This window comes from Solanum dulcamara, chromosome 6, assembly GCF_947179165.1.
Source record: "Solanum dulcamara chromosome 6, daSolDulc1.2, whole genome shotgun sequence".
Classification (NCBI taxonomy): domain Eukaryota; kingdom Viridiplantae; phylum Streptophyta; class Magnoliopsida; order Solanales; family Solanaceae; genus Solanum; species Solanum dulcamara.
The window spans coordinates 4,836,998-4,851,594 of NC_077242.1; the positions used below are offsets into that span (position 1 = coordinate 4,836,998).

General features: G+C 29.8%; 1 protein-coding gene across 1 annotated transcript; it reads left to right on the top strand.

Annotated features, from left to right (window-relative positions):
* Positions 1-2,915: 2,915 nt before the first annotated feature.
* On the top strand, positions 2,916-4,828 carry LOC129891991 (heat stress transcription factor A-4c-like). Its single transcript, XM_055967505.1, has 2 exons — positions 2,916-3,260; positions 3,435-4,828. The coding sequence occupies exons 1-2, from the start codon at positions 3,027-3,029 to the stop codon at positions 4,488-4,490; spliced, it is 1,290 nt and encodes a 429-aa protein (XP_055823480.1). The 5' UTR covers positions 2,916-3,026; the 3' UTR covers positions 4,491-4,828.
* The last annotated feature ends 9,769 nt before the right edge of the window (positions 4,829-14,597 follow it).

Genomic DNA, 14,597 nt, shown 5'->3' on the forward strand with positions numbered 1-14,597 from the left:
CTTAAATGCCTATTATTTTTATATCTTTTTTTTAATTTTAAAATGACTAAATTTATTTTAAAATTTGCACGCACTCTATATGATATCGATAATGTATCAATATATTTATGAAGTATCACAGAGGATTAAGCTCAGTCATATATAATATCAATATGGTATCAATATATCGACGGAGTATCACAAAAAATATATTTTCTACTAATTTAGAGTTTAATAAAGAGGATTGTGACTTTAATAATTTTCTCTTAATTATTTCATTTTTATTTCTTAAAAAAAATTCAATCCTATATGATACCGTTAGGGTATCAATATACCAACAACAGAGTATCATAGAGCATCTCAGTCATATATGATACTGTTATGATATCAATATATCGATGGAATATCACAGGATTAATTTATAGCACATGCTGATGTCATGCGCGAAATAAGAAATGAGAAAGTGGGGTAAAAGGTAAATAGTTTGAGCCATAAGTCCATTAAAGATAAATATTTTGGGTTGGGTTCAAATTGGGTAAAGGGCAGTCCGGTGCACTAAATCTCCCGCTGTACGCAGGGTTCAGGGAAGGGTCCGACCACAAGGGTCTATTGTACGCAGCCTTACCTTGCATTTCTGCCAGAAGCTGTTTTCAAGGCTTGAATCCGTGACCTCCTGATCAAATTGGATAATAGTTTCATAATTGAGTCTATTTTGTATAGTTTTTCCTTTTAATTAATACTTCTGGTCTCATATTAATTATCACATTTCTTGTTACACCTTTTTTTTTAAAAAAAATAATCAATTATTTAATCCCTAACTACCACAACAACAACAACCACCCCACACGTGAGGTCTGAAGAGGGTAAAATGTACGCAGACCTGACTCCTACCAAGGTAGGACGGTTGTTTTCGAAAGACCCCCGGCTTAGAAAAATCATAAACGAAGTCAGATAAGGATAAAAAGTTCAAAGCTATTTTATCCCTAACTCTCTCTAATAAATGCACTTTATTTATTTAAGAATAAGACTAAGCTAATTAATCTTATTTCCAAGATATGTAATACTAAAAATAAAATGAGATAAAAATAATCAATTTCATCTTTGACTTCATTAAATGACAAATAAATTGAGAGAAAAATCTTTGTATAGCTCAGTTAGCTTTGGTACCTAAACTTTTCCTTATTGGTAAAAGTTCGTTTTTTGACTATCTAAACTTTTGGGTGAAAGTTGGATTTCCCACCTGTAGACTAAATGGGAAGATTAAAAGATAATGTTGTCGGCTTAACTACTGCAATAGAAAGACACAAAAATAGAAAATTAAGGTTACAGACAGAATGAAGAAAACTTTGAATTTTCATGTAAAGGGAATAATTAGAGTCCTAGTGTACTGTGATGAGTATCCCAGCAACCTATTTTCCACATACACTATAATTTCATAATCCAAATACTAACATGCATGCTTAATGAAATTATTTGCACTAAACAGAAATCATCTTATGTTAATTCTCTGTCTTCTTCTATTGATAAAATGAAATATTTTATTAGGAGTCTTTAGAGAAATCATATTTTACTGAGAAGTTTCTAAAGTTGAGGCTTTTATTAAGAGCTCCTATCAAGAAATATAATTCTACGAAATGCCCCTTGTATCACTGAACTTAAAATAATGTTTCCATTTTTTTATTTATTTTTACTTTTGTTGCAAAAATAGGCTTCGTTTGTTTATTATGCAATGCAAATGACATATTTGTCCTTTCTATATAAGCTCATGTTCTTGTACTTTTCATGCATTTCATGCTAACACAATACAAAATTCTATTTCTTTTTTAGGTAATTTCTCTCCACAAACTTGTTGAGGATTTGATGGTATAGAAGTTTTTGAAATAAGTTAAAATGATTATCATGAGTGAAATTATAAATTATGACAGTCTGATAGTGTAAATCAAATAAATTTATATGAAATAAGTGAAATAAAATTATATACTAACAGTTATGATTGATGGTGAAGAACGTGTCATCAAAGCTAATTATAGAGGTAATAATTGGTAGAAAAGATGATTTAATGATGGTTAGTGACAATGACCGATTATGAAGATAGTACGTGATCGCGCGGTTAGCGATATGGTAAAATTGCTTAAATTAATGCTTATGATAAAAGTGACAAATAATAGAGATGTATAATGATGATTAGCGTAATGTGATGAAGATTGATGAATGATGAATGATGATTAAGATAAAGATAATGATAAAAAATCATATTTCATGTGAATCTTAATTGAACAGCGTATTAATATCTTTGAGATTCAATGCAAAATCTGAATAAAATTAAACAAATTCAGAGTAACTAAGTAACTGTATTTTATTTAGGAATATATATTGTATGAGAAGTGGGGTAGTACATTCATTCAATAATAATAATTTTTAAAAGGGAAACACAGAACACCCAGTCAAAATGGCAGCCCCTTCTTAATTAAAAGAAAGAGAAAAAGTCATAAATCATGATACCTCTGACTCCACGATTCTACTCTCGTGCTCCCTTTTTCTCTGTATATCTTCAAACTTGGAACGCTGAAAGCGAACCAAATTAGTTAGTCAAAAGAAAAATGAACAAACAGGACCGTTGAATATTTTAATGATTTTGGATATGAGGAAAAAATTATTGGGAGTGTTATCCTAAATGAATTCTGTAGTGCTCGATTTAAATTTATTTAGAGTTTCAATGCGAGATTCAAACATCGAATTGAAAATCAATAATAATAATAATGAAAAAAGACATAAATATCTCTCCGACCGAAATTTCAACTACACAACTTAACTTTACTAAGGTCCACATTCAAAGTCAAGTCGTCTACCCTCTCTCAGTCAAGCTAAATAATGAAGAAACACTGTATTTCTCCTTTTTGCCTTTTTTTTTTATATACACATCTCCTTTTCACTTTCTTCTTATAATTTTCTTCTCTTTTCTCATTGAAACTTGAATCTCTAATCCTTTTAATCTTCGCAATTCACACGAGGTTTTAACTATTCCTTTTGAAGATTTTGTTGTGCACATGGTAAGCATAGTTATGGATAATTGTAACGGCGGATCAAGTTCTTCTCCGGCGCCTTTTTTGGTGAAGACTTATGAATTGGTTGATGATGCGTATACGAATCCAGTTGTTTCATGGAGCCATAACGGACGTAGCTTCGTGGTTTGGAATCCACCTGAATTCGCCAGAGACTTGCTTCCCAAGTATTTTAAACATAACAATTTCTCCAGTTTTATCAGACAACTTAATACTTATGTAAGTTATTTCGATTAAATTATCACCAAATGTTTATCGAAATACACCTTGTTCACTTTTCCTATTGTTCAGATAAAAAAAAATGAACAACTGATAATTCGAATACGTGTTTTTGATCTTTAATTCTTTCTGTTTTATCTTTTTGTTTGACAATCTTATTTTCTCTTTCTATAGGGGTTTAGAAAGGTTGATCCTGAACAATGGGAGTTTGCGAACGAGGAATTTTTAAGAGGACAGAGACATTTGTTGAAGAATATTTATAGACGAAAGCCGATCCATAGCCATTCTGCAACAGGGCAATCAGTGGCTCCGTTGACTGATTCCGAAAGACAAGAGTATGAAGATGAAATTGAGAGGCTCAAGAGAGAAAATAGTTTTCTTCAGTCATCTGCGGAGAATCAAGAGAAATTTAATGCAGAATATGAAATTGGAATTAAGTCTATGGAGCAGCGTTTACAGAACGTTGCTCATAGACAGGGGAAATTGATTTCCCTTTTAGCTCAATTACTACAGAGACCTGAATTTTCCTCTGATTTTATTCAATGCACGAACAATAACAGCAAGAAGAGACGGTTGTTAGTGTCGAATTACTTAATTGAGGAGGAAAATGCAACTACTAACTCTGTAGTTGCACCAAAGTTGGATTTGGAAATGGTTACAAAGTTGGATTCTTCGATCAATTTTTGGGAGCGTTTTCTTTATGGTATTCGAATGAACCCAACAGAAGATCAAATGTGTGATTTTGAGCATACACAACCTTTACCCTCCCCGATTGTTTTACGCGAAATGGATACTTCATCTGATGATTCTGGCAAAAGAAACTCTCCTATTGATCATTCACCATCCCCTTCAAGTAATATCCAATCCTCGTCCGAGTTAGGAGGAGAACCTTTGAGTCCTGTAATATCATCAATTTATGTCAATTTAGAATGTCAACTTAAGCCATCTGATCAGAGTTGTTTGGTTATTGATTCGATGAAAGATCAGGTCGAGGGTAAGACCACTAAAGCATCTGAATTAGTATCAAACTCGGGTAATGATGTATTTTGGCAACAGTTCTTAACAGAGACACCTGGTTGTACTGAGCCACAACAAGTTGAGAGCAAAGACGTTAACGGATTAACATGTGATATTAGGTTAGGGGAAAACCATAGGTATTGGTGGAATCAAGGGGTTAATATAGAAAATCTTGCTGAACGGATGGGGCATCTTAGCAGTCCAGCAACATGAAGCTGAATTGATTCAATATTTTCTTTGACATTTATAGCTATTATTGTTGTTGTTTTCTTCTAGATTTGATTATCAGATGTCACACAGGAGCACTTGCTGGTTTGTTGTGTAATACTAAATAACAAATAAGAGTTCCAAGTCCAGAGATCACACACTAGAAGTTAGATGTTAATTTGCTCACTTTTTGTGGAACTTTTAGTGTAGACTTTGCTTGTAATTATCACAGTTCTAAGTATAAGATATTTATGATAGAGGATTAGAGATATTAAACATTAAAAAGTTAAAGCTTAATTTTGTTTAAGTTTAATAATAAAGTAATGGAAATCGACCTGCTCTTTTCTTTCTTCTCTATTGAACTAGGAAAAGCACTTTATAGTCGCGACACAGATTCACCACAACTTATGATTTCTCCAATGGAGCAAACAAGGCTAATTTGTTCTGGTTGTTATGACCGGAAAGAACTTATACTTTCTTTCAGTGCGCTTTGGTTCTTCTTATAGAGACTATACTTTGTATAAGTTATGATCCATTTAAGAAATAAGTTTCCCTAGAGTAAAATTCCCTGGACTACAAGGAAAAGATAGAATCTCGCCCGACAATAAAATTCTCTGTTGAACTATGGAAAACACTTTATAGTAGCGACAAAGATTCACCACAACTTATGACTTCACTAATGGGGCAAATGAAGGCTAACCCATTCTGATTGTTATGGCTGGCAATAATCGATAGGTTCTTTCAGTGCGCTTTTGTCATTTTTATAGAAACTATCCTTTGTATAAGTTACTTCCATCCAAGGAACGAGCTTCCCATAGTAAAATCTAGTGGACTACAAGAAAAAGATAGAAGCTCACCCGACAACAAAAGTTGATTCAAGAGCAGATGGTCTTGAAAAGAACCTTTCATTCGAAGCTTCTAATTCAACTCTCACATAGCCACGAAGTATGTCTGAAGATAGGGTTAGCCCCCGCAACAAGTATTATATGGGAACGATTATCTAAGAACTAAAAGATGATTGGCGTGACACGCCTAAATCCCTCACATCAATCTACAAGGCTTCAGGCGTTGGAGCAACATTTGAAGGCGTTCAACCTTGTACACCATTTCCTAACTGATTAATAACATGTTCGATCAAACTTTTAAAAAGCAATGCTTATTTGAGAGAATGCTGGACCAAAAGCACACAATTAATTAATCATAGATTGGGATAAGGCATAAGTACCCTTTCTAAACTATGACTGAAATCCCAACAATACACCTTAACTTAATTCGGGTTTCATCACCCCTCTAAACTAAATTTTTCTTTATTTTCATGCACTTGTTATGTTGATGTGACACCTTCAACCAAGTAAAGTTGCCTGCATGTATAACACGCGCAACCACGTGAGTAAATAATATTTTATTTTATTTTATTGATTTTTTAAAATTCTTTTTATTTTCTTTATCTTGTATTTAAACTAAGAATCTTTAATCCTTGTATTTAAACCTTTTTTCCAATATTTTTTTACCTTCATTCATTGTTTTTTCTCTTTTTTTTCTATTGATTTTATTTATTCTTTTTATTTTCATAGTCTATATTTTTTATTTCATTCCAAATGACTTGTATTTATAATAAGTTAATTTCGGGCTAATATCAAAATAAGTGAAGAAAATCAAATAAAACATAAAAATGTTAAAAAGAAGAAAAAATTAAAGGACACATTTTAAAAAAAATATTTTATTATTTTTTAAAAAATATATGTAATTTTTCAAAAATAATTAAAAGTGAAGAGATAAGAAACTAATGAAATAGAAAAAAAATAAAAATTTTAAAGTGAGGAGGGAAATAAGTATTTTACAAAGAAAGAAATAAAAATAATTAAAATTAAATATATATACGTTTTAATATCAATAATTATGTGTACTAACTAATTGTAAATAAACCAATTAAAAAAGAACATGTATCTAATTATTTTGTTGTTCACTTGCCTTCGAGAGAGCGGCACACTATCTATATCACGTCAGCATTTAGGATGTATTTATTTCATTTTAAAATAGTTTAGGAAAATAATGAAACCCTAATTAAGTTTAGACGTATCGCTGAAATTTCAATCATCATTTAAAGTGGGTTACTTATGCCTTATCCCATCATAAATTAAATATGCAAGAGTAGATATTACAAGGTCTAAAATCAAATTTTGTCGACAATTAGGGACTAGATGTGTGATTCATTAGGCCCATTTTTTATTTTTTCATGTAATAAGATATTTAAAGCACTATGGAATTAAACAGTTGCTTACCACCACTACATTTAATAAAATTATTTTAGGAAATTTTTACAGTAAAATTAAGGTATGTATAAAAATCTACTATTTTAAATCATTATTAGCAACATATTCCATTCATTCAAAAAAAAATGTGACTGATAATTATAAGGAATAAAAGAATATAAATATTATTGAAAAATAATTCAACTTATTGACCTTCTACGCAAGCAAGTTAGAGTTATGCCAAAAAAAATTGTCGAAACATTTCCTAAGCAAATCAAACATATAGTACAAGATAATAAATTTATTGTTTAAGACAAATTTATTAAAGGATACACATGAAAATATTTTTATAACTTTTACTCCTCCAGGTCCAGTTTTAATTCGTTTAAGGTTAGAAAAATAATTTTAAAACATTAATAAGGATTTTTATTTTTTAATAATTAGCCTTATATTTCTTCTCAAATGAGCAATAACGGTTGAGATTTTTCAAAAAAAAAAAAAAAGAGATTGTATAAATCATTTACTGGAGCAATCAGGATTTTTTAAAAATAATAATCAAAGTCTTCTTGGTTCCACAGAAATATTGGACCAATTTTTTTAGAAAAAAAAACAAAATTTGAAAGTATTAAATTAATGTCATTGTCTTTTTGTGTCAATATTCGTGAGCGGCTGCTATCTGCAAATTACTCATTCATTGACACTCAAAGCAGTTGTTGCAAAAATACCATTAATACAACATATAACGTAATGGGACCCTTTGAATTTCATAATATATTTATTTATTACACACCTTTGTTTTTATTATTTTTAAATCTCACCCGATGTTCATTATTTGTATTGGTGCTCAATTAAATTTGAATTCATACATTATAGATTTATTTCTAGGATTGCTTTTAAAACTTTTTTCATTTTTACAGACTTAAAGTTGAATCTTTTAGATAAAAACAACTTTTTAAGGATCGTTTTGTAAAGTGTATAAGAATAATGTAAAATATATTGTATTAGTAATATTTGCATTATTAATGACGGTATTAGTTATGCTAAATTTTTTTTATGCAGTGCTTGATTTGATGTATTAAAAATAGTATAACTTACATAAATCTCATAGTTTAATGATCAAATTACATCTCATTCCTACCTTTTTCTTAATTACAAAAATTCCTTAATTTTTTGGGCATCCGGATACATCCCAGACTTGCGGATACGTTAGTTTGATACATTAGTTCAAATTTCAGTTACGATTAAAAAGAAAAGGAAAAGTAAAATTGAATGTGAGTTCCCCTAATAGTGTCAATCAGTTTATTGTCAAATTCTACCAACTCGTATCAATTTCAAATAACAATTCAAATTCAAATTTTCTTCCTTCAATTCTCTCCAAAATCGTAACAAATCAAAAAACTTCAAAATCTGTTTTACATATATGATTAGTATATTTATATTGTTGAGACATTCAGGATTCTGGAAAAACAAAGTGAGATATGAACGATATAAAAGTGATGGATTAGTTGTTGGGCAGACTATCGAGATCTGATGATAAGAGGTATGTAATTAGTTGTTTTGTGATGGGCATTATAATTTTTGATTTGTGATGTCGAGATACATAAGTAATGATAAATTATTATTTCAAAAACATTTAGTGAATTGAAATTCAGTCATTGCTTAGTGCTATGGTGACGAATCAGCAGACGTGTTTTGAGGGACTCAAAAAAGATGGCAGCAACATAGTGGCTCAACTGTTGACGCCGCTAGGCAATGCGCGCAAATCTACAGTGTATCATGTCCAGATACTTTTTACCGAATGTATCATGGCTAATAAATTATATCTGATACATATATTAAAGAGTGCCAATTAATTTTTATTTGATACATACTGTATTAATTTGAAAGTGAAATTTCTGATCAAGAAAATGAGCATGATACATTAATATCTATTGTATCATTATTTTTTTGTGAATTGTTGTATCTTATTTCGTAGTGATACATGGGACATTGCTAATTTGTAATGTATCTGATACATATAATGTAGCTGTGTATTAGGATATTTTTCAGATGATAAAAAAGACAGTATGAAATATGCAACTTGTGTTTTAACATGACACTGTTATGTATCAATTATATAATAATGTATAAATATGCAACATATTAGATAAAATACATGCTTTTATGTATCAATTAATTTATTAAAAAAGACAATATGAAAAAAATTCCTTAATTCAACAACATAGAGTAATTAACATAAAATAATCAAATTTAAGAACATTAGACATAGATACATATTTACAAGAATAATTCTCTAAAAATATTAGCAAAAGTGTCTTAAAAATTAAAGGTAAAATTTAAAGTTAAATAGTTGATACACAATTACTCTACAACAACCAACTCTTAATCAGCAGGGGATACAAAATCATCCTTAGGATTTGGTGGATCGTCGTTTTCACTAACATAGCCTCCCTTGGCTTTCACAACCATATTTTCATAAGAGTGTTGCATATCTCGATCGAAGGTAATCAGCTTGGATTGCAGTAGATGGATCGGAATTCTATCGCTAAGGAACCCAACAAACACAGCTACAAACACACAATAATTTTTGTAATATTGAAATGTATATTAAGGAATAAATAGCATGATGCACACTGATACATATAGAAAGATCAAATATTTATGTATAAATAGAAGTGGGTAATCTGCAAGATGTTAAAAATTGGGGTTGTTCTGCTCCAAATGAAGCAACAACATACCAAGGCATATTGATGTAGGGATCAAAAATAGTTTGGCGAAATAACTCAACACTTTGTTCTCTTATGGACAATAAAAAACGATTATAAAACTTTTGTTATAAGATGTACCAAACTTTAATGAGTGAGTGAAATTTTTTTTGATAACATATTTCATACCTTGCATTTGTAACACAAAAACAATATAAAAGATTGTAGATACATAACAAGATTTGATGCATATCGAATTAGTCGAAGTTGATACAGTTATGTATCATATAAACAAATCATACAAGTTATAGGATATTAGGATTAATGTATAAAGACAGTTAGGTAATGTGAACGGATACATAGTCTCCATAACTGAATATAGAAAACAAAACACTGATATATGATATTCCTTGAAATATCTGATACATAGTAATAACATGTTACATATTGATATATTTCTAAAAACATCAATGTTCATGTATTAAGAGTATTGAGTAATGCATACAGGTACATATTGTTCCCAATTTGAATAATATTGCGGATACATAGCAAACTCTGCTACATGATAAATGATATATGTAATAATGAAATTGAAATCTATTGCAATATTTTTTTGAAAAAAATAGGGTTATATATCAGAATTTTTAATGAAAATATGATACATTACATCTAGTATTCATGATACATTAGATTAAGACTGAAACTAAATAGATACATAATAAAACTAAAATTTTGACAGTTTTGAGCATGTAGTTACAAGACGTTTTTCTGTATGTGTTTAATGTGCAATTCATTGGGGTTCTTGTTCTTCAACTGAAGAAGCAAGAGTCATTTTGTAATTTGACCTTGAAAATTACACTGAGGGATGTTGAGGTAGGGACCAAAGAAGGTTTGTCGAAATAACTCAATACCTTTTTCTCTTATTGACAATAAAAAATCAGTCACAAAACTTGGGTTATAAGATGTACCAAACTTTAATGAATGAGTGGAAAATTTTTTGATAACACATTTCATACCATGCATTAATAACACAAAATTAATACTTAAAAGATTGTAGATACATAACAGTGGGGAAAAGAGAGATGTCTAAATATTAACTTAACTAAAAATTATACACAAAAGTAGCATGATACATAAACGTATATGCCTGAGAAAAATAAGTTTATTGAGATATGCATACATTAAGAATGTATCAATATCAATTTTAATCAAATGTATCAGTATCATGTTTAGATAAATGTATCAGTATCAATTTTAATGAAATGTATCAATATCATTTTTTGATCAAATGTATCTGTTTCAATTTTAATCAAATGTATCAGTCTCAATATACATATTTATACTATTTGAATAAAGTTGTTGATACTTCTCATACTATGATACATGAGGAATAATACATGTAATAATTAAAATGAAATCTACTGCAATAGAGTAAGAATGATACCTTAGCTTTAGAATGATACAAATTAATATCACTGATACATTATTCAGTAGATTGATATCAATGATTAACACTCATACATATATTTTAATTTGATACAAAAGATTGATACTGATACATTTCATTGATATTGATACATTTGCATATAACTAGATACTACAAAATTATAACTATTGTTCATAATACATTGTATTTAAAATAAAAAAATAAGTAGATACTAGAGAAAAAATTGAACCTTTGGAAATTTTGGGAGTGTAGTTACAAATTTCACTTTTTTCTCCTTTTTTTAAAAGATTTTTCAGAAGCTTCTTCAGCGTCAGAATCAGAATCGGAGCATTTATCCTTCGTGCTCTTCGCCATTTATAGATTCTTGGTGCCTAATGGATCTTTACCTTGATTAGACATATTTTCATGGAACCCACAATCAACAACATCAGGAACAAAAGGTATTAAAATTCAATTTTGAGAAATTAACTGGATGAATGCAATACTAAAGGACGGACCGATTTTCATATGCATCAATATATTTTGGACGAGTTTGAAGCAAAAAAATTTAACATTAAACTACTAAATTGAAAAAAAACGATGAAGAAATATTTCCACCTCTTTGGAATAATGCAACTGAAACTCGAAAATGGAAGCTTACCTAGAGGTACGTGTGCGTGATTTGAGGCAAAAATTTGGAGATTTGATTCCTATTTGATTTGTGAATCCGTAAAAAGTGTGGTAGAAAGACGAGAAAAAAGGATTTTGGGTGAGGAAGAAGGATTTTGGGTTATGTATCAGGTTAGTGATGAGAGAGAAAGGAAAATAGAGATTTTGATAATTTTTTTTAAACAATTGGGACTTTTAGCAAATATGGTAATATAAGGTGTGTACTTTAGTAATTTTTTCTTAAAAATAAAATGCATTGCACAATTTTTTTTCTTTGCAAAAATGCCCTCCACAAATATAATAGAAAAAATGTAGAAAAGATATTAAGAGACAATTAGGCTTAATTTGTTTCATTAAGATTTAGATGTTTGGATCTGTATGCCCATCTGAATAATTTAGATGTTATTTCTAGATCTGAATACTAAATAATTAAAACTTTTTCTTTTCAATTATGTATGTACATAATCTATTTATATGTACATAATAAATATATAATTCAAATAAAAACAAATTAAATATTAAAAAAGAATAACTAAAAATCACTATTTGATTAAAAAAAAAAATATTTATACTTGCTAGTGGTAGTGGAAAGAGTTTGGAGTGATGGTAATAGTTGTTGCTAGTGGCTATTAATGGTGATGGTGATAGTTGTGACAGTGAAGGTGGTTGATATAGCGGCGACTATCATAATGGGGGCGATTGGTAATGGTATTGGTAGTTGTAATGATGAACTTGTTTCATGTTAGTAGTTGACAGTGTTGATAGTGATGACTGAAGAATGTCTAGTTGTTGGTGATGCGTTTGTGGTAGTTGGCGGGCATGATAGTTATAATGATGGAGATGGTAGGTAGTAGAAATTGACCACAGTGATGGTGGTGGCTGATAGTAGTGGTGGAGGTGGTGGAGGTAGCGATGATGATGGTGATGATTGAAGAATGTATGTTTGTAGTTGGCTACAGTGTTAGATGGGATAAAAATATTTGTTGGCAGTAGGAATTGACTATAGTGGTGATAGTGGTTGACAATGATGGTGGAGGTGGTCGCGGTTATAGAGACAGGGGTGGTGACGACAATGAATATAATCATAACGATGGAGGAGGTAAGTTTGGTAGCAGCTGATAATAGTAGTTAGTAACAGTGGTGGTTGTGATGACAGAGATGGTTGGTGGTAGACGACGGTAATAGTGGTTGGCAACGGTGGTGATGGTAGTTATGATAACAGAGGTGGTTAGTGGTGGTGGTTGATTATTGTGGATAGAGTGATGGTGAATATTATCCTTTTAAGAATACATCTTAATGATATTAAAACTCTGTTCTAGATCTAAATATTAAAACCTATTCAGACCTATTAAATGTTTAAATCTTAATAAAAACAAATGCACTTAATATAATCTAATGTCTGAACCATTTAAATTCAGACTTTCATTAATTGCAAACAAATGAGGCTTTAGTAATACAAGCATTAGTTACTGGAAAAATATACCAAACAAGATACTAATAATACACAAAATTAATACATGCATTATTTTTTCCAATACACTCTACCAAACTACACTCTAGATGAATTCAACTCAAGGATATACGAGTCATAAATCCAAGTTATTAATTTGTTGACACATGACTAGTTTTTCTTCACCTAATATTTTAATAAATATACTATTTTAATTTTTAAAATTTATTCATTTTCCTGGGTCATGTTTTTTGGTCAAATTCATAGAGAATATTTAGAACTTTATTATATAGGTTACAACTTTTTTATTTGATTACAACACCATAAAATTTCACTCAGCTATTTTTTATTTGTTAAAAAACAATATATGGTTTGTTTTCATGGCCAAACACCGACAATAATTTTAAGAACAGATATCAATACCATGCAACCCTAATTAAATTAGAAAAAATGAAAAGAAACGAACAGAAGTTGGCACGTCTTAGAGCCCGTTTGGATGGGCTTTAAGTTGGTCAAACCAACTTATAAGCCTCTTTTTAGCTTTTGGACGTGTTTGCCTAATGCTAACTTTAAACCATAAAGTTCTTAAAGTCAGTCAAAAATGAAAAGTTAGGATTTCTAACTTTTTTTTTCTAAGTGCTTAAAGCCATTTTGTTTGACCATAGAAATTACTTTTATATTTCTTATATTTTAACTAAATTTTCAAACTACCCTTTTTATTTTTTTAACCCAAAAATTCAAACACTTATTTTCAACATAAGCACTTTTATCCAAAAACTCAACTGTTTATTTATAAAAATAACTTTCAGCATTTTAAAGTTCTAAAAACACTTCATACATAAAAGTTACTTTTTTAAGCCCATCCAAACGGGCTCTTAGTCGCAGAAAGATCTCATGGAAGAAGAGGAGAGATCTAACAACATAAAATCTGGTATTAATAAATCCCAGTGCCAATCATATATTAAACTTTCCTATTTTTTATTTTAATTTATTTATCTTATTTTTTTTTCATTAGTCTATTTTTCAAAAATTGTTTTTTTGTATCGCTATTATTTTTTAATGTTCAATTTTTTACATATCGTATTAAAAATCACAAAATTAAAGAATATATTGATATATGGGGTGTGAACCTCCACCCAAAATAGCAAATTCAACCAATGAACCAACAGATATATAAATCTTTATGTATATATAATATTAATATACATATTTAGTAAAATTTTCTGAGAAAGGGGGTATCGCTTGACACCCCTTAACTCAACATGGATCCGCCTCTGTAGAAAAGAGAGTGTACATAGGTCATATTCAAATTTTGTAGAGGTAAATAAATTATTTTCAGAGGATCGTCGGCTTGAGTATAGCATATCAAAATAGGTATGAAAAAGAACAAAACGATCTTGGAGAAACAAAGCAACTGATAAGAAAATAATAACGACCATAGAATGATGTGCTAACCTAACATAATAAACAATAAGCGACGGTGACATTAAAAGCAAGACACTACAAGAATACGGCTAAACTATTTGAAAATCAAGACAACACTCCACACTTATTAACCTTTTATTCTAATACGCGATCTACACATTAAAGCTGCGTCATGTCCTATTTAAT

What these genes read in the sequence shown, in the direction of transcription:
- LOC129891991 (XM_055967505.1), top strand. Translation starts at nt 3,027, where the DNA reads ATGGTAAGCATAGTTATGGATAATTGTAACGGCGGATCAAGTTCTTCT. An exon ending in TCAGACAACTTAATACTTAT is followed by an intron (nt 3,261 to 3,434) that starts GTAAGTTATTTC and finishes CTCTTTCTATAG; the next exon opens with GGGTTTAGAAAGGTTGATCC.